The sequence below is a fragment of the Syngnathus leptorhynchus genome, chromosome 4 (genome assembly GCF_054491065.1).
Source record: "Syngnathus leptorhynchus isolate UIUO chromosome 4, UIUO_Slep, whole genome shotgun sequence".
NCBI classification, from domain to species: Eukaryota; Metazoa; Chordata; class Actinopteri; order Syngnathiformes; family Syngnathidae; genus Syngnathus; species Syngnathus leptorhynchus.
Window position 1 is genome coordinate 11,678,279 of NC_141198.1, and position 21,152 is coordinate 11,699,430.

Below are 21,152 nucleotides of genomic sequence, written 5' to 3' on the forward strand. Positions count from 1 at the left end.
TAATGAGCTGTCTACGTATCTGCTAACAACACTGAAAAACCCCCCACATTCAAACAAACTTGTGAAAAACAAAAAGATAAAAAACTACTAGGATTGTCATCCACATATCTAATGATATTATTTAATTATAAAATAATAGAAAGCAACAAAAAAATGTTCCCAGCAAATCTACGGTACGAGCCTCATTTTCTTTGTTTTAGTTAAAATTCAAATAAAAATACATATTTAAAAGGTCTTGTTTAAGTCATTCAGTTTCAATGTGACATACTTATTAAAAAGTAATAAAATGACCAGAGGTGATTGCCGACATTTGCTTTATTTTGCTGAAAAAAAACCTGAAGCTTCTGCATATTATTCACGGCTGACTCGTGACTGTCAATTTGTTGAGCTTCACCTCGCATGGCCCAACTCATTTGGTGCCACAGGAAGAAGGCCTGGCGTACAAACAGTAACACAACAGAACCAAGAGATCTAGTCTGCTCCTGTTCCTGCTAGCAGTCTGTTGCAGGGGCAAGGACGTTGTCATTCAAGCAGTGCCTTTATTTAGTGTCAATATTCGCCTTTGGGACAGTTAGGATGAATTCCGAATACAACCCAACCAGCAAGTGACTAGGAACAGGAACTTGAGACATTCTGTGGATCTATGGTACCGAGTCTGCTCATTGCATTGAATTTGACTTCCGTTGTTAAGTTTTCTAATAAATGCAAGGCTGTCTGACTGATGTTTCATGTGCTAGCTCGATACAATTAAATTTCTGTCAAATAAAATTGGGTTGTCTGTCTTGTCTGACTTCCTGTTCCTGTCAGCTTTATGTCTACTAGCACAGCACATATTTTTCCCTTTGCAATTTCTTTGTTGGCCTGTGGGTCAGTTATAATTGCGCCCTTTGAACTTTGAACCAATTTCTTACTTCCTGTTCCAAGCATTCGTGATCAGGAATAGGAACTGGCAAGCATTTCTTTGTATAAAAACATCACGGCTAACACTAGAGAAACACAAATGCTGCTACCCGCTTCACTTTAGCCAACTATCTCTTTGTCTACACGAGCACAAGAAGACAAAAGAGGGGCATGAAAAGTGAGGGAATTAAGGTTCCTAAGGGCCCAACCAAATCCCCTACACCCACTTGACTAGGTGCTCTAGATCAGGTCGCTGAAAAACAAACAAACACATAATGCTCGATCCCGCGGATCAGTCACTCCTTCCAGCAATCAAATAAGAATTTGCAGTAGAAAAAGTAGACGCGTGGCTGCAACCATCCCAGATCAAAAGTTCTTGCAAAGACCCAAATTAGCCATGTGGCATTTTGCTTATTTTCCCACGGCTAACCACCATTGTTCCAGTTTTTGGAGACAGAAAAAGTTCTGAAAAGGTGGCTGCAGCGGTCCTAAGTAGAGCACGTGTTGATGTTCTTGCCGTCGGTGGCGTCTTCCACCAACGCCACGTGGTAATCGGTGGACAGCGTGAAGTGCGACACACAGCCTAGCAAGCCGCCCACGTACTGCCGGTTGGTGTGTAGGGCGATCTCCTTCATGCCTCCTGAATTACACAAACGACGTTATTCTGATCATTCACCTAAGGATGGCAATCTGAGCAGCAACTGACCGACGAATAAGGGTCCGTTTATGTTGAGTTGTCTCATCTTGCCTGGCGACCGACCTGTTTTGGCACCATAATCGTCCACTGTCAGTTTACCGGACTGACCGTCCCTGCACAAACAAAAAAGCTGATCAATTAAGTCAGCATTTTCTGAGAATTCAATAGTAAAAATGAATTTAAAAAGTCTCAATTAGTATCAGTATGAGTCAATCTTATAAAAATCAAGTAAAATTGAAAACTCTGACTTGACATTATTCTTCACTTGTCTTTCTTGGTGTTGCTATTTCACCTGACAGCTTTGAGTCTGTGCCATTTCCCATCAGTGAAGGTTCCGTTGACCACGATGCTTGCCGCACCACTGCCCAGGTTGTAACTACACCACAAAATAATAACATGTTGGCAGGTACGCCGAGTAGGAAAGGAGTAAGACGAAATGACTGGTGGGGGTTCCATTACCTGAAGATGAGCGCACCATCCCGCAGGCCGACAGACAGGAAGTCGCTGTTGGCTCTCATGGGGGTGTCTCCTCTCCACAGCAGCAGGCCGTCCCCGGCGCTGCTCTTGAAGCGCATGAACACGTTGTTCCTCAAACCTGACACCCTTCGACACAAGCAAAAACACTTATTCACTAGGACACAACGTTGGGCACACCTATGATTTTGGTATTTTACAAAACAAATGAATGAAATCATGAAAACAATTTGGAAAATTGTAATTAAGATCTTATGAAATAAAAACAAAAATGTAATTGAAAGTTGAAAATGAAATGGAAAAGATAAAAACAAATGAAATAAAAAATAAAACATATAATATAAAATGAAAAGTAATTCTAAATTTAAAAAACAAAGATCTGATGACTTATAAAGAAGTGAAAAAATAAATTGGAAAAATGACTTTTGAAAGAAAAAATTCAATGACCATCAATTAGATAAAACATTTAACTGATATCAAGTGAAGTCTTTCAGAAAAAGGGAAAATAAAATGAAAACGTGGCAAGAATTAAATGAATGAAATGAAAAGCAAACACTCAAATTAATTAATAAATACGTTTACTTCATTCTGACCTTTTGACAATGTCCCTGTTGTCATAGGTGAGGTAACTGCGACCCATGAACTGGGGGATCTCAATGGCTTCCGTCACAGCTGGGATGGTCAAGGAAAGAAAACAAATGCTTACTTACCATGACCTTGAGCACACTAACATGTTACGTGTTGAAGGAAATTAGACATGCTTATTCAAAGAAGAGGAGCATGACAGATGTAGCGTGACTTACTGTTCAAGCAGTAGTTTCCACACTCTGCATTAAAAAAGATAGAAGGCATAGAAAGGTTTAAAGGATTAATATATATGCACTGCATGATGTCATATTGACTTTATAATAGTGGGGGGGGGGGGAAATATAATTTAATCCGGAACAGGAGGAGGATGTTCAAGGAAAGTGAGACCAGTGATGCATTCATGAGCTTGCAAAGATAGGTAGGGAGGGAAGGGGTGCGGTCAGAGGACTGAATCCCCCCCACCCAAGGAAGAACTGGGGAAATGATCACTGTGACTATGATGAACATTTGGTTCAAACATTCCATTTGGAAAAAGAGCAAAACAAAGCCAATTCGATTCCTCCTTGTCATTTAATGACAGAGACAAAAGAAAGCAGGAGGCAAACGAACCTTTCTGGCAATGTCTGCCGTCGTACCCGAGGGGGCAATCACACTCGTAGGCGTCCCACTTGGGCCTGCAGGTGCCGCCGTTGGCGCAAGGGCTTTGAACACACGGGTGCTCCGAGTTGGCCACGTTGACGCCACCCGCCGAGCCGCTCACGATGTCGATGGTCCGATCGTTCAGAACCAGCTAGGTGGACACAAAACAGTTGCCTTTAAAGTTCAAGTTGACTTATGTTATTTTGAATTACTTGATTAATTTGTTTGAACAGCAATACGGCCTATTTAAGATGGAGCATTTCATTATTTTCCAGTCACTTTCCATTACTTTAACAATACTTTCCATGGCTAACTGTTTTTCACACGATTATGACATTTTTAAAATTAAAAATAACATTGAATGCAAACTGGTTTTGCCTGTTACGATATGATGGCACGTTTATTGTCCTGACATTAACATTTAGTATTTTATTATAGCTTATTTTTCATTATTAAAAGTCTTAAAAAGGAGCAACAACAAGACTGCCTTAAAAGTTGCAACAGACTGTTTTATTAACTTATTTGCATTGGTTAACTTCTGATGATGCATTCATGGCATTGTTAGAAATGTTAAAAATGTCATGTTTTATTAGTTTTGTAGGGCAAGGAGTATCTGCAATATATGTGGGTGGGCTTTCTACACTGGGAATTCAGTATGATACCTTTTGAATAATTCCGGTGAAGGCCTTCCTGACGCCGGCCGTTTTCTTGGTTTTCTCATACTGTGCTACCCCACCGATGTAAAGTCCAGAGCTGCAGTTGATTTGCGTGAAAGCTCCCTGCATACACACACAATCAAGGGTTCAGCGTTGCTGGAATCACACAGTAGAGCTTGTCTGCTCCCTTGTGGTCAAAATTGCAAGCACCTCAGCAAAGCCTTCCACTGCCTTCTGACTATCCACTTGCAGGATTCCACTTTTCGCCGTGCGGGACACCCTCAGCTCATGCCACGCGTCCATATCAATCTGCTCCTCACTCCTGAAGCATCATCACGAAAGCAGTGTATTGAAAAATAGCATCAGTCACTACAATGTACACTTGTGTGTGTAGTTGGCACGATGAATGACAGGATTGACCACTAGGTGGCAGTATATGAAATGACACACTGTAGTGACTGATAACCAGCTTTGACACCAAGACTCATTCATATAGATCATGGAATTAAAACATCAGTTCAATAGCTGTCCACTGAATTGTAGTGACTGATTTTTAAAAGTGACATTAAGACCAGTATATATATGAAGAAAACAACTTTTGAGTAGCTCTCCACTGTATTGACCAGTGCAAATGAAAGATTGACCACTAGGTGGCAGTGTATGGAATGACAAACATCTTACACTGATGCTTTTTGGATGTCAAGACTTTGGATATAGAGGACAACAGCGAGAACAGGATCTATGAGTACCTTAAAACAGCCCCTCCCGAACCACAGTCGAATCTGAACTCCACGTATCTGTCCAGCAGGTTGATTGCCAAGAAGTCGCCGCTGATGTCGTCGTCGCTGTATAGTAGGGTGCCATCGGATGCTGACGGTCGGAATGTCATCTCGAACTCCATGAAGGACAAATAGCTCTGGGAGGGCTGAGGCCACGGCACCACGACGTAGGACAACATTGTCTCGTTGAAGAGTGGGGAAGACAGAGAGAAGCCTGGGGAATAAAGTTTTGGTGGGAGGGTTGTTTTGAAATGTTTTTTTTTTTTTAACCCATATGACAAAAAAACAAAGACTAAACTAAGTCAATCAAACAAAATAAAATGTTGGTTAAATGTTGAAATGAAATCTTATACAGTTGAGTTATTTTGTTACATTACAAGAGCAAAATACAGTACTTTGCACCCTCCAACTCTCCACCACGACTATAAAAAGTATAATGTGTCTAATATTGTTATCACTAAAAATGAGAAAAAGAAATTAAAAAGAAATAGAGCTAAGCTAAAGTGTCTCTTAAGGGTTTGTTCACTCCACTTCATATCATGTGACAATATTTAAGTGACTGTGTTTGACAAAAAAAGGGGTCTCACTTTCTTGGCACAGCTCTCCCCTGAAGCCAAGCGGACAGAGGCAGATGAAGCCGTCGGCACGGTTGGCAAGGCACTTGCCGTCGTTTCCGCAGCTCACCGCATCGCACACACTCTCGCTGCACTCGCCTGCAAGCACACACACAACGGCGGCATTGTCGGAAGACCTCCAACACTGAGTCGCTTGCGTCTTCCTTGCATATCCACTACGCGCTTCGCCCACCTACGTCGGCGCCGCTCAGCGCTCTGCCCAGCGGCCACGGTCTGACGTCGGTAGCCATGCCGTTGAGGCTCAAGCTTTGGATGCAGCCCACAAAGCCTCCAGTGGCGCCCGTCGCCCTCGCCAGCCCGTAAGCGCTCGGAGCTCCGCCGACATAGAGCGGAGAGCGGAACGTGATCTTGCTGTACTGGCCCTGAATTGCAAAACATGCTTTGTAATCACTTCTTCTCCACAAGGCATAATGCCCAAAGTTCCATTTGTTTAGGTGCTGCTGTTTTGAGTAGCAACATAGTTCAAATGGACTGGGCAGTTAACTATTGTCATTTACTTCCACTCTTTTAATCTTATGGGGAAAGTGGAGAAAGCTATTCTATTTGAGGGAATTTATTCATCTGAAATGGATGACGCAACATTAGGGCCTGGAGAGCCACTTTTTTTAGCATAAAATTGCCAAGCGGCCATCGGCTACTTCATTAGGTACACTAGCAGTCTTTGAACATGATCAAACTTGGTATCGTTACCGGTGATCGACCAGATATGGGCGTGTCATTGTCCAGCCGCAACCAGCCACTTGTGCCATCCCTGAAGATGGTGACCGTATGCCACTGACCGATGACCACGCGACTCTCACTGACGATCTGAGCGGCGCCTGTTCCGCAGTTAAACCTGCAATTACAAAATTGTTGCTTTTGTGAAATCATCAAATGAATTCTGTATCGGAGTGATGTGCTGGTTTGTTTTTGTTCGAATTCTGGCAGCGGTGTTTTGAACAAATTTCTTTTGAATGCACACAGCCACGTTCAAAGTAGCCATGTTGCTAGAACACTAAAATCGTCCTGGCTGGTCGTCGTACCTGTAATGTAGCTTGCCTTGCAGCAGGGCCAAAGAGGCAAAGTCGCCGCGACCGTGTTCGTTCTCACCACAGTACAACAGTAAGCCATCCTCGGCGTCCGCCTGCACCGCACACACACACATAATTTGTATGAACGCAGTTAGGATCATACTAGTCATGGGGATAAGAAGAAAAGCTTTTGATGCTGAATGGTTTCAGTTTCACCTTGAACTCCACCGAGATTTGAAAGGTCTGGTAAGAGTTTTTCAGGGGTTCAAAGGTCATGTGAGAGTAGCCGTAGAACCTGGGAAACTTGACAGACACCTCTGAAGGGGAACAACACAATAAAATACGATTTAAGTTCCCTCGACTGAAGACGAAAAAAACGAAAAAAAATATATATATATTCATTTTGCAGTAATATTTCAATTCTTTAATCATTTGGAATGTTTTTAAAAAAAATGTTGACCTTATTTTTTAATCATGACTTTTTTTGTACCTTGAGCACAAGTGTCGCCGGCACGTCCGAGGTTGCAGTGGCATCTGGAGCCTCCTCTTTCCAGGTCTGCAAGGCAAAAGCTGTCAGGGGGGCACACGGTGTCGTCGCAAGTCAGTTGGTACACTCGAGGGACATCGCCCTTCCACTGGGACATGGTGACAGCGGCGGTGGGCGCAGGCGCAGCCGTCGCCGTGCTGGAGAGGATCAGTGAAGGACACGTTTAAATCCTTGAAGAAGTTAAACTCAACTTTTTATGCAGGTACCTTGTCGTGGTGGTGGTGGTAATGGTTATGACCTCGCGCTCTGTGCTGGTGGGAAAAATCAGATCTGAAAAGTCCGGGAAGATGGCTGACGTAGCGGTGGAAGTGGTGGTGGAGGGAGAAGCTGAAGGTAACGTTGTAGAATTGGGGGGCACCACGGTGTTCATGCGGTACACAATGTTCTGACCCGACGGACCAGAACGAGAGCGAAGCTGCGACTTGCCGCTGTCTTGGCCGATACCGGGGTATGGCTTCAGCTGAGAACCATGTGCAAGTTTAAAAAAAAATCAATAAAATCTACACAAAAAAGTATTTCTTATAAAAAAAAAATAAGGGTGACTTACTTCATCAATAAATATATCATAGTCTGAGTCGTCCATGTCAAAACCGTCATCGTCCTTGATCTGCGTATCTGTGAAATAACGTCGGTAATCACCGCTGCCCACGTCTGAGGCTCCTGTCAGGAGAGTCAAGAGGTTGATGTACTTACTGGGGAAGCACCAGTGACATACCCAACGTGATGCATTGATGTACCAAACTACTAATGCATCATTAGTGACTCTATTCCATCAGCAGTGTCCCAATGACATTCCAATATTTTCCTCAGTGATACACTCACAACATAGCAAAGGTGTGCCACGATTGGCAGATCCTGGACCAAAGATTTAGCGACACATCACGTACTGTAAGAATATCTTACAGTTGATTTTAATGTTGGTCGTTGTATTTTTTCCCCCAGATACATGAAAAGATACTTGATCATTGCAAGTGCCAATTAGTTCTGCAAACAAACAATGCAATCAAAGACATTGTGAGTATGCTGATGGGGATATTGTTGAGAAAATGAGCATCTGAAGTGCTGGCTGAGAACAAAATGCATCCACCTGGTGGAAACGCTCCATGTATGCTGCATTGACGCAACATGAGAAAGCTTCATCATACCTCATTTAACCACCCCCTGTTCATGTCTCGTTGTGCTCTACTATCGTAATCAAACAGTTAATAATTATATTCAACAGTGTTCAATTGTGATCGTGCAAGCGAAAATGCTTCGAATCAGAAGTAAACATGCTACAAGTTGTTGGAATCAGCACAGACTGCTTCTTCAAAAATGCTAATTAGCACAGCCAAGTAACATTAAATCCTGCATACTGAGCACTGGAACACGGGGAGGGGTCCCCAGAAAACTAATCTGCTGTTGTGTCATTCCAACACACACACACACACACACACACACACACACACACACACACACACACACACACACACACACACACACACACACCACAGTCGCGGGGTTGTGTGAAGGGGAGCCCAAAGAAAAGTATGTCAGTGCGTCAGGCCCACCCTTGTTGTCCATTCAAGATGCAACGCATTGTGCGTGTGACAGGCAGAGAAGAGGGTCTGGCATGCCGTCCTTAATCCCATTTGATGAGACTTGAACGTAACCCGCTTTGGTCCCCTGCTGAGAGACCACGCTTGTCCACCGCGCAGCTTTTGGCTGTTTGTCTGGCCGTCCTTCCCTAACTGGCATTTTTGGGGTTTCTTTTCAGGAACTTTTCTGTTATTGGCGATATTCTATTACAAGTGGTAAGGTGGCGTAATTAAAAAATAAAAAAAACTATGATTCATTTGCATTATGTTTGTTGAAAAAAAATATTTCAATACATTTGCACCTTTTATTCATTATAAAATAACAGATACCGACATACTCTTCGTGCTGCCGATATATGACGACAGAAGCTTTAGTCACGATCATTTTCATCAAATTGGAAGTGTCTACCTCATCTAGGTAATTAAGTACGGTCGAGAGGTGGGGTGAAGAGGTATCTTACCCAGGGTGCGCACCGGGTTGTTGACGTGGCTTGGCGGGCTCGCCCCGTGCACGTTGACGGCTCGGATGACAAACTGGTATTCGGTCTCGGGTATGAGGCCCTTCAGAACCATGGAATTGCTCTCGATGGGCTCGCGGATGTATGTCCACTCCGTGTCCATTTCTGGCCTGCATAAAACAAAATGACAAAGTCAAACAAATGATGTTCCATAAAGTTAAGTCCTCTCAATCTATATTTTGAATGGGATTTCTAAGGAAATGCGGCGAACCCAGATCTCTCTCATATCGGAGGCACAACGGGATAGATGCCTTCCTCTCATTTACTCAAAGTGATCTTATATGATAAACCCCCATTTCCTGGGAGCAGTAAAACTATATATAAGTCATGTCTAAATCATAGATATTGCAGGTGAGTTTGGAGCTCTGATAAATAAGGGCTCACAGAATGATGGATATTTTTGGTGTGCTAGGCACATGTTTTGAATTCTGCTATGTTATTCCTGTCAGCCTGTCAGGTCCAAACCTCTGCAATGATGTGGATGTCTTCGGCTTGCAGTCAGTCACATTTGTACTTGTGTTTGTGTCTCGCTTGTAAAGAAACAACAGCGATTCACATCAGTCGTCTGTCTGTGTCTGTCTTTGTCAAGTAAAGAGCAACAGCTGCCTTTATGCTTTTTATATCCAACGCCACATCTTGGCGCGATGGAATCACAGCGGGGTGGTAAGAGAGGTGTGCTTCAAACACAAGCTGCCTTTTTGCCATGGTTGTCTGCAAGCTAACCATCAAGGGATTTGGGTGGGAAATGACGTCTGAATGTAACTTGTCTGGACATAAGAGCTTTCTTTGTTTCATGCTCTAAAAAGCTTCTCTGTCACACAATGAATGAGCTTTGTCTCACTGTCACAGCTATCCACATAACTCCAAATATGGAGTACTGTGCAAAAAAATCTGTCAGTACTTAAAACGCTACCGTAAGAAACATCAATTTGTAGTTTGAGGAGGAGAAATTGCACAGAGCAGATGGACGGAATGGAGTAGACAATGGTAACACAGATGCCACTGTCACCACTTTTAAAAGCAGTCAACAACATCTATCCAGATGTGCGAGAGCGTTTTATGATGCTGTGTTTAAAATAGCGTTGATCGTAAAAGATCAGGGATGGCTCACCTGATGTAAGCAACCAGGAAATGGCGGATGGGCGCGCTGCCCTCGCTCTCCCCTTGCTGCCACGACAACGCCAACTCCGTGTCGGATATCGCCACGACGATGGGCTCGGTCGGGGGAGAAGGCGGCATGCACGTATCTGATGGTAGATGATAGATTCAAGAAATCATTAGAATGTCAGAGGAAAACAACGCTGTCATCTTGTTTCTATTTTGTTGGTTTCTTTTCACCATGCGAGGCCGTGCTGACGTCGCGGGGCATACTGGCTCGACCTTCGCCGGCCCAACCGTAGGCACCGACGCTCACCCGGTACTTGGTGTTCACTTTTAGGTTACCTATATCCACATCCTGCGTGGTGTACAAAGGAAGAGTCAAACAAGATGCGCGATTGACAATCAGAGTGCGTGAACTCCATTTTGGGCACTTTTAACCAAGATTTCATTGCAGCTATAAAACTTTAAATGACTCTCCTGTGAAATTACACAGTTACACGTCGTATGCACTGAAAAATGTGCCACTTACACTAAAGGAATGAATACTTACAAAATTTGCCTGTCCATCAAATTGCCCCTGTAGGTAAGAAAAAAAACAACAACATACATATGATATTGCTTTGGTCAACAGAACAGTTCAAAGTAGTCACTTTTGGGGGTTTGCCTGGATTGCTAACCCTGGACCGTCTACTGCTGGGCATCATGTGCTTCTTTTTGTCAGCAGACTATAGGAAATGTTCATTAGCTGCTACCATGCAACATTCTATACTACTACATATAGGATGTTTGTTTATGTGCAGCTATTAGATCAGTGGTGGGTGGATTGGTCCAAATGTTGACAATAATAACATCATTTTGATGTTATGCAAAGGGTGTGTGGGTGGTGTGTTGTAGTGGAGATGTTATCCATTTACACATTATTGTGTTTTCACAAATTTGTTTCGATTTTTTTTTTCTGGAGTGATCGTTGTATGCACTTGTTTATTGAAGAAAATAAATTAACGACAATGCTATGGAACTTTTTTTTGATTAGCATTAATACCTTTTGACTATTTCATATTCACCTCTATATTTTGACCACATTCTGTTCTGATTTTTAACTACAATAATCAGTTGAATTGGTAATTCTAAGAAAAAAGGCAAAAATACAAATAATTTAAAAAAAATTATGATAAAATTTACAATAGTAATCGTCCATTTCTGAAACTGCTCTCAGAATTAAAATTGTGAATTAAAATACATTTTACATTAAAAAGGTAAAAATATAAGTTCATTGTCATTGACGATAGTGGCCTTATATTTTCCTGGTATCCGCTTGATCCCAATTTTATGCCGTATTGCACAGCGCCATTGTAAAAGCTAACACCGCTAACACTGACATCAAGCTCCAAGCATCCAACAACACAGCAGCTCTGCTTGCAAATAATAGTAATAAGGACTCACCGTAGTCAGCATATCCACACTAAGAGGGACATCCATTACAGACGCTGTACCCAGGGGACGGCCATTTTTCAACTCAGTGTAGAATATCTGAAATGCACAAAGGGACACTGTCTAAAAAAAATAAAGCAGAAACCTCTGCCTACACTCAAATCAATGCAGGAACAGTCTAAGAACTAAAATGTTTTATTTGAGTAGCCAGCAATAAGATTGTACATAAGCATGAAAAGAGACAATGATCTGAATTTAAAGAGATAGAATCTTCTAATCACGTTAAATTGGATTTCCTAGATTGCTGCTAAATGAGCAATTAGGATCAGATCCATGTTAAACTCTGCAGTTAGTGTTTTCCCCATATATTCTGAAATAGATTTGAATCATTACTTTGAATGATATGACAATTAATATGCGGATGCTTACAAACCCCAATAAATACATGCATATTTTGAATAATCTACATTTACACACTTTAAGTAAAGAAACTATACAAATTCACACCAATGAAATCATAACTTTCTTGGCAAAGGTAACACAGACACACTAAGTTCATTTGTGAGTTTGGAATCTCGCTGACTAATCCTCTTAGTGCGGACATATGGTCAGAGCACACACTGATTCACACTTTGTTGATGGGCGACGGCAATTAGGAAGGACGTAAGGAAGGTCAAAAGGGTGACTACAATTAGTGTACACAAACAAATACTCTGTAACACAGTCAATACGCAAAAATTGACCGCTGAGTGTCGTGTTGAGTGTGTGGAACTGATTGTGGATTACAGTAATCGCATTTTAAGTATTTATTCTGCTCAATACAGAAAGAGGAGTTCAGAACACTCAGTATGAGGAGTTCATTTCAATTCAATACATTTTAACCATGGAGATGAAGCGGGTCAAATGGCCATCCCTGTTTTAACATCGAATTGTCAGAGGGATTTGGGTAAAAATCGGACACAAAGAAGTAAACATGCACTAAAGGCATTGACAGTATTTAGCTTAATGCACACCATGTGTTTCCATTATTACAGAGCAAATTCCCAGATTCACCAAAAGATGCAAAGGTTTCCCTAACCCAAAACAAATGTATACATTTGCAGAGTAGCAAGTATATATCGGCGATGCAAGAAATAAAGATGTGTATTTTTGCATCCAAATAGCATCAGTGAAAAACAAGAACCCACATCCCTCAAGGCCAACATGGCGACCAGATAGAGCTTGCCAGAGGCACACGTTAATGGCTTGTGGAGGAAAAATGGACATCTATGCAGCAAAGTGTCAATTTGATTTGTTGCTTTTTCCATTACTTTCGCCGGTGACAACTTTCTTCGGGTAGAAAACAGAAAGGCTAGCTGATGGATGTGATGGAGTGACATTAACCGCACACTACACTACCTTGGCATCAAAAATATGACAACGTGAGAAGCTAATGGAACCATCTATGTCTCAGCCTAAATGCATGGACTCTAATTCCGGTCAGAGAAATGAAAAGCTAAACAGTAAGGCAGCTCGCTAGCACCAGAAGCGAGCATCGTAGTCTCTGAATACTTGACTATTTGTCAAACAACCCAAACGGATGCAGCGTTTAATCCTTTGATGCTGGCTGAATTGAGGTCTAGTGAGGCAACACTTGACGTCTCCTGGCACAGAGAGCCCAGCCATCACAGGTCAATTTTATAAAAGCATGGCACTTCCATTCAATTTGTAAAAGCAATTGGATGCCTCAAGGCCATGTTGTCGCTGTGGCGTCTGTTTGACAGGCACTTTAGAAGCCACCCTCGCCAAAGGCTTGCAATAGATGCAACACACGGGAGAAAAGAGTGTTTTGCAATTACGTGAATGGCATTGCTGAAATGATTGCAAAAAAATTCATCTGGCTGTTTTTTTTTTTTCTCTTGACTTTTAAAGAGAATCTTCTGCCAAATTAAAGAACTATGAGAAATGAGAAAGAACTATGAAATATGAGACAGGACTTAAAAATGATATCAAACTGATTCAAGTTTTAATCGTCAATCATTTGATTCCTTTTTTTTAATGGAATTTCAGGTACCGGTATCTAAAAATATACATTATGATTACAATAACATTGCATTTAAATAAAGACAAAAGCTATTCAATAGGTAAAAAGGTGATCAAATAAGTTACTATTAAATACTGTAGGTTCAGTATAATTAATAAATATTACGTCTTGTATTTTATTATTTATTTATTACAGTAATAATGGACATTTTTATCTATTATTGAACAAAAAGATTCAATTGGTCAACGATTTCATCTTAGTAAACAATTGAAGGCTGAACTGCAGAAGTGTTATTTTTATGCAACGCCAACAAGGGCACTAAGTGATGTTGACCAGAAACGGAACTCGGCAATCTCCCTGTAATAGAAATTGTCGAGACGAGCGACAACCTTGTATCCGGTGATGGTGCTGACGTGTCTTCGTGGCATCTTCCATCGCACGCTGAAGGCACTGCAGTTGACGCTCTCCAACTGGATGTCCAACGGAGGACTCAGACGATCTGAAGTGAGGCAAAGACATCAGAATGGGAACATGATCAGGAAGTAGAAAATAAACCACTCAAAAGTTGATTCACAAACAAACTTATGACGATAGGAAGAGGCACTCAGTCTCTGTCAGCCCTCCGGTTTCTAGTTCCTCTGCAATGTGAGGCAAGTTGCTATGGAAGGAGCTTTGTGAGTGTGGCATTTTTTACTTGACAAATAATGACAGTATGTCGTGGCATTGATTTCTACATAGCAACAAGACTACGCAAAGAGTGTTGGTTTGGGGTGATATTTTTTCACCAATAACACATCATACGTTCATCAATGCAGCACTCAACATTTCATTCGTTTATTTGGCATCCTCACTCATCTTTCCTCCAACCATTGTATTCATCAATCATCATTAACCATCCATATTGCACCCTTCCATCAATTCATCCTTCCATCAATTCATCCATTGCACATTAAGCTATGATCCATTAGTCATTCAATCAATTTAGTCAATAATACATCAATAGACTATCATCCATCCCTACACCCCCCCTACAACTCATCCTCCCTCCCTGCCTCCCTCCATCCATCCGTGCATCCATCCATCCATCCATCCATCCATCCATCCATCCATCCATCCATCCATCCATCCATCCATCCATCCATCCATCCATCCATCCATCCATCCATCCATCCATTCTGCAGCACGAAGTGACTGATACTGGTGGCTCCACTGTTACTGAGAACATCAATGGTAGGCTGGTAGGGCCTTAAAAGCACCAGGATGCCATTTTAATGAGCGTTTAGTGTTGTGGCACAGCCTTGATATCTCAAAGAGGGAAATGTCAGCATCAGGACAAAGACTTCAGTTGCAAATCAATAAAAAGGTCGAAAATGGTTTCAGCCCAAACACTGCAAAAATGATGCCATCCAATTTTTGGTACACTTTTGTCACAACAAAAGTGGTTGACCAGCACATCACAATGGATTGTGTACGACCCCAGAAATTCCAATCTAGTGTCCAAAGGTAAGAGCACATGCTAATGCTAACATTGACGTAATTGATGTGGACTGACACACCAACCCCCTCTCGTCAAAGACCACACAAGTCCAAATGTCAGCAAGCGTGGACTGTGTGGCGAGAAACAGGAGTGACAGTGCGTGTGTGTGTGTGTTTGAGTGTGTGGCTTGCATGCAGCCCGAGGGATCGAACGAGTGAGATGTGATGAGAGGGGAAGGAGACAAAGTGGGCGGGCCTACAACATGAGGAAGATGTTCTGATGATGAGAAAACAAAGAAAGCAGCTAGTGTGTGCCTTGGGGATACATTGTCGATGTGATTTACTATGCAAGATTTAGCCACATGTAGGACAAAACATTAGGTACATTTGCTGTAACAAAGTTTTGGTTTACACAAATGCAGAGGGTGAAGCCATCTACTGGGAGTGGAAACCTTTTGTGTGTTTTTAACAATGGTAGAGGGAAATAGCAATAAACTATTTCCTGTCTCAATTGAAAGTGAAGTTTAAAAGTGAACTATGACCATTACTATTTCTGTGGACCAATGTAAAATGTAAGATCATCTCAAATCAGGAGTGTCCAGATCTGGTCCTCGAGGAGCACTGTCCTACATGTTTGAGATGTCTCCTTGAAATGATTAATATACACCTGATTCAATTGATTAGCTCATTTGCAAGCTCTGAAACCTCATAACAATTTTGATCATTTCATTACCGCATCATTGGAGGAGGGAAACATCGAAAACATGCAGCACAGCGGCTCTCGAGAACTGAAGATAGACATCCCTGTCTTAAACTTGCATACGTGTGCTAAGACTGACTCCATGAGAGCCCCAATAGGTGCTGCTGTTTTGGTTTGGTTAGAGTTTAAATGGACTCGGCAGACAGACGAGCAGACAGATGGACAGACAGACAGGTAGGTAGATAGACAGAGAGACAGATAAAGCGACAGATACAACTTGTAATCAATAATGCTCATTTGCAAACACACATACACACACACACACACACACACACACACACACCTTCAATACAATAGCCAGATTTAGAGACAAAATGTCTTAATGAAGGAAAAAAAAAAAAGTCTTTCATGCCACACCCATGAACATACGTTTCAACATATTTTTGCAATTTTTTTTCAGTCAGATGCAAGTTAAGTTTTCTAGAGTTTTTTGCACTGTATACTTATTAGCTATTGTTTTTGTTCAGGACATTAGGTTTTAATAATAATAATAATTATTTTATATATATATATATATATATATATATATATATATATATATATATATATATATATATATATATATATATATATATATATATATATATATATATATATATATATACACAGCAATACATTTAGTATTTCTGAATTAAGGTTTGGTCCAGAAAAAGGTGGAAGAAATTAGACCGCAAAGTAAAATATATAGCGCAAACATTTAAGGGTTGAATTTATTTAAAAAAAAAAAAAGAATATAGGCAGGCTACTCTATTGCAGAAAACGGATATGACCATCTTAGATTAAAATTTGCAGATGACCAGAACACAAGACAAATGAATTACGTGATAATATCAATAGAAATTGACACAAGACCATTTTTAGACCTGTAACCCCTAGTTTGGGAACCCAGGTTAAAGTCGTCATTGGGCGTCCAGTTAAATGATGGAAGAGATTTTAGGTCAGGAACCGTTTGACTGACCAGCTCTCCTGGCACTGGACCTCCTGGCGGCGGTGCTGCGGGTGGCCAAGCAGCAAATCGCAAAGAGGACAAAGTGCAGTAAGAAAGAGGTCCGCGTCCGTGTGCAGTTGCGGCTCGCCATCGCTCCAGTACTCTCAAATGCTCATCGTACAACGCAGTCCAAAGTGCCACCGCTTCACACGGGACAAATACTAAGAATACCACAAAAGTTACGGAGGCGCCGGTGGGTGGGGGTGATGCAGCGTCCCAATGGAGAGCTGATGAGATTAGGGTCCGAAAGATCAGGTCGTGCTGGGAACGTCACTGCGCGCGCGCAAAGAGACAGACATGTGTGTGTGGGGGGACACCTTCGTGCGTAATGCGCGCGATCCACGCGAGATGGGTGGGCACGCCAGACGCGCGCGTGCGTTGTCTTTTTTTTTTTTTAAGTGTTGATGGTTTCAGCGTGTGCGTCCACGACAACACTTGGCAACCCAAGAGTGCATGCAGTAACGCGGAGCCATTTAGGGGTTAAGAGGATAACGAGCGTCTAATCCGCGCACCGCAGGCCACGCACGCAGATGGAAGCCACACGCGTCAACCACAATAACCAAAGAAGAATTCAATTTGTAAGGATTCGTAATGCACCCTTTGAATTGACACTGGAAGACAGTCAGCCCCCCAACTCACCCATCCCCAAGTAAACCAAAACATTAACAAAAAACAAAATAAACACAATTACATAACCAGTTTCAAGGTTCTAGGAGTAATACGTCATTGTATACAAGAATAAAAACAAAACATACTTACATGTTCTCAAAGAAATGTTTTAACAATGAATAAATATCAAAGGATTGATTAAAAAAAGTATTGGATTACATTCATAACACTTTATGGCTATAATTACAACTAATAACAATTCAATACAAATGTGAAATAGAAAAAGAGCTCGTGCAATTCTTTACTTTCAAATATGAGAATTTGTAAATTGGGCTAGGCATAAAAAAACAGTAAACAGCGTCCACTAGTGGCATTATTTGCTCCTGCAATGAGTTTAATTCAGATGTTTGTTAAAATTAAAATCCTATGAATTGTCTAACATTGATCCCTATTTTTCTAGTTAAAAAACAATACAGCAAGTAACACCATAAAACAGCACATGAATGCATTTAAATGCATACTTTTATATTATTATTGGGCTACGTGAGGAAACTTTCTGCCTGATTTGTTTTCATTCAAGTGCCAAGTGCAGAACTCTAGTCTCTTGTTAATTAAGAATGTGACGTGACATCGTCGATGTAAATGAGGCGCGTAATTATTCCTCGAGGCCAACCCGGCAACTTTGGGCTGCGGGCTGATGAGACGCGCTACATTTAGCATCACTTGACTTCTATATAGGCTTTTTATGGTGTAGTAATTGTTTTTTCCCCAATGTATTTCAGTCAGCATCAATTATAGGCAAATATTTGCTATTTGTAGGCTAGGCAGGTCCCAAAACCTCGCGATCAGCGGGGGCAAACTGGACAGTAAATAAACAAGCTTAAACAGATCCAAAAGTTCAACCTTAGTTACATCGCACTATAACACATTTCCTCACATGGGTTTGGGAGATTGTTTTTGCAAAATGTAGCTGGGCTTGGATGTTTTCCTCAGTAAGAAACGGCTTCCTTCTTGCTACCCTTCCCACAGCCCAAATGGGAAGACGAGAGATTGCTGTCACCTGTACTAAACACTTACCTGAAATTCCTGCAGCTCCTTCAATGTTGCTATCAGGCTGCTTGGACACTCTCTCTGTTTTTCTTCTTGTTATTTCATCCATTTTGAAGGTACATCCACTTCTTGGTAGCATCACTGTTGTTCTCTAGTTTACATAGAGTACACAAAAATGCACACGTACACACAGAAGTTAAGAAGTTGGCTCATGCCAAGTGAGCATTTTAAGGATGATGTTGCATTTGTCTTTTTTTTTTTTTGCAGTACCACTACAGAAGACAATATATAACAAAAAGTCCTATCTATGCTAAGGCGTATAATTACTCCTTCTCTGAAAAGTATTTTTTTTTTGTTAGATGACCCTGTCATAATATGTTGTATTACATATCAGATTTATGTGAAGCTGTATATTTCTGATGAGGATGTATCAAATGTCATGAAAAAACAGCGTGGAGTAGCAGCACATGTTATGTTCCACTGATTAGAACCACATTTTTGTCTGACCTGTGGAGACTCCACCCACTGGAAATGGATGGCCAGGCGTCACCAACACACCCCATCCCTCCTCCTGTTCTTCTTCAGTGTGGACTTAAGCTCTGCGGGAATGCACGTCTGACGGACTTCTGCAAAACAGGGTTTTTTTTTTTCTTCCCCCTTTTATTGGAGGAATTTTCTTTTGGGAAGCGCCTCTCTCTGCCGGATGAGAGCAGCTGGTTCCGAGGCAAGCCATGTCCCTCTGCCGGACCCAAGCGGACCATGACGCTATGGCATAGCCTGACCACTTGTTTGATTGTGCTGGGAGCCGTGCAGGCCGGAGCGTGGCCCCCGGGGGAGCTGCTCGTAGCAGAGGAGAGGCCCCTGGAGAGCCCTCCTCTCCAAATTCGCCTGCCAGTCACCTCGCAGGGCGTCAGCGAAAGTCAGAAGGACGTGGACGACCAGGGAGACGCTTGTAAGGATGGGCTTGGGAGTCAAACATTTACTGGGAGAATGTTGAGAGAGAGTCTAGTAGTCACACTGATGTAAGAAAAAAAATGGATCAGAGTAAAGGGATTGTCACATGATAGAAAAAAAAAAAGTGGGAATGCTGGGAGAGACATTGGCACAGTTGCAGGAGCAAAGTATTTCAGTCAGAATGCTGAGAGACCAGCATTCCCCATATACTCCTGCATGTCTAAAATGTTGGGAACGAGAATGCTGAGAGTCAAAAATTCCAATTACCATGATAAAAATATGGTTGGTAATGTTGAGATAGAAAGGGGAGATGCTGAAAAAAAAGTACTCACATGTTCTTGTTCTCTTCAAGATATGATTCAATCTGTTTTTTTCTTTAGACATCATGGAGGAGCCTGTCCCGGCCGACTTTGATAAGGTAGTGGATTTGATCAAGGTGACCGTGAGCAGAATACGAAGCTCACCTACAGGGTCATCCCAGATTGCGAGGAGCATCAGGTCTCGGCCCAAACGGGAGAGAATGACCGGGTCGAGTCGGAAAAGAAACCCCGGTTTGAAGGGACGGAAAACTCAGGGCTGCGCGCTACGGCAGGTCCACCTCAACGTGACCGACCTGGGTCTAGGCTACCGCTCGGGCGAGGAGATGATCTTCAGGTACTGCGCGGGACCCTGCAGGAAGTCAGAAACTAATTATGACAAGATTCTCCGCCACCTGGCCCGCCGCGGGAGGTTGCCCACCAAGGACGCGCCCCCGCAGGCCTGCTGCCGCCCGGTGGCGTTTGACGACAACCTGTCCTTTCTGGACGATAACCTAGTCTACCACACGCTCAAGAAGCACTCGGCCAGAAAGTGCGCTTGTGTCTGAACAACTCTAATTTCCTGAACCATGTGTTGGATAACAGTCAACACACTCACTTGTGTGTCTACAATACAAATTTTTTGTTACTGTCCAGTGAAAAAGTATCTCCAAATTTCATGTACAGTTTTGAAATACAACATTTCCTCCGTGAATGAAAAGCATGTATGCATCTCGATTTTATAAGATTTTTTTTCTTGACACATGAAAATCATGCGTCTCCAGATGTCATGTGTAGTCCAGAAAATCCCAAAAAACAAAGACAATATAATTGCACGGAAGTCATTTATATTCAAGTTTGAATGATTTTTATTGCTCCAAGAACCACACTTTTTATTTATCGCTTTAAGCCCTTTTATACCTATTTTCATTGTCAATTTTGTTTTTGTCAGAAAGATGAAATTTAGACATACACTTTTTACTGGACAGCAAGCATACAGTATGTATTTATAAAACAATTGATGTATTAACTTATTCATATTTATTTATGTTTTTATAAAACATGTTAATTGGGATTGTTGCATCTTTCTTTGTGCCTAAGGCCTGTTTCCTGACAAAACATATTTTTGTCCTTTCCAATTAAAGACAAGCAAACTAATCCAAAAATCAACAAACTAACACAAAACATCTCAGATTTGTTGTATTACATGGATTGTGAGCCCCCCCCCTCCCCGTATTTCATTAATGCTCCAGAACTGAGCTACGAAGAAAACCAAATTCCCTCCTCAACCGGCCTTTGTTAGTGTTCATAGCTGGAACGAACGCATCTTGTTTTCCGTAAACAAGAACTTGACAATAAACACTCCCACCTGTGGGAACCCTTTTTAGAAAACCAAGCTGTGGCTTCATCTGCCCAGAACATGAGTATAATATAAAGCCGTTGC

At 41.8% G+C, this 21,152-nt stretch overlaps 2 protein-coding genes across 3 annotated transcripts; one reads left to right on the forward strand and one right to left on the reverse strand.

The window, feature by feature from the left end:
• Positions 1-19,017, reverse strand: egflam (EGF-like, fibronectin type III and laminin G domains). Of its 2 annotated transcripts, XM_085909952.1 has the most exons (26): positions 18,966-19,017; positions 18,486-18,609; positions 13,965-14,074; positions 11,565-11,651; positions 10,672-10,698; positions 10,359-10,476; positions 10,132-10,267; positions 8,964-9,130; positions 7,473-7,585; positions 7,132-7,385; positions 6,869-7,062; positions 6,595-6,695; positions 6,391-6,491; positions 6,059-6,203; positions 5,541-5,730; positions 5,321-5,446; positions 4,704-4,947; positions 4,165-4,276; positions 3,961-4,077; positions 3,269-3,449; positions 2,875-2,898; positions 2,665-2,743; positions 2,057-2,200; positions 1,890-1,973; positions 1,607-1,710; positions 1-1,540 (listed from the first exon to the last, which is right to left on the reverse strand). In XM_085909952.1, the coding sequence occupies exons 2-26, from the start codon at positions 18,595-18,597 to the stop codon at positions 1,389-1,391; spliced, it is 3,222 nt and encodes a 1,073-aa protein (XP_085766078.1). In that variant the 5' UTR covers positions 18,598-18,609; positions 18,966-19,017; the 3' UTR covers positions 1-1,388. The 2 variants fall into 2 exon arrangements, with proteins under 2 accessions (XP_085766078.1, XP_085766079.1); XM_085909953.1 differs by lacking the exon at positions 2,875-2,898.
• Positions 19,018-19,217: 200 nt separating this feature from the next.
• LOC147058142 (glial cell line-derived neurotrophic factor-like) lies at positions 19,218-20,277 on the forward strand. The gene is made up of 2 exons (XM_085910618.1): positions 19,218-19,410; positions 19,793-20,277. The coding sequence occupies exons 1-2, from the start codon at positions 19,218-19,220 to the stop codon at positions 20,275-20,277; spliced, it is 678 nt and encodes a 225-aa protein (XP_085766744.1).
• The last annotated feature ends 875 nt before the right edge of the window (positions 20,278-21,152 follow it).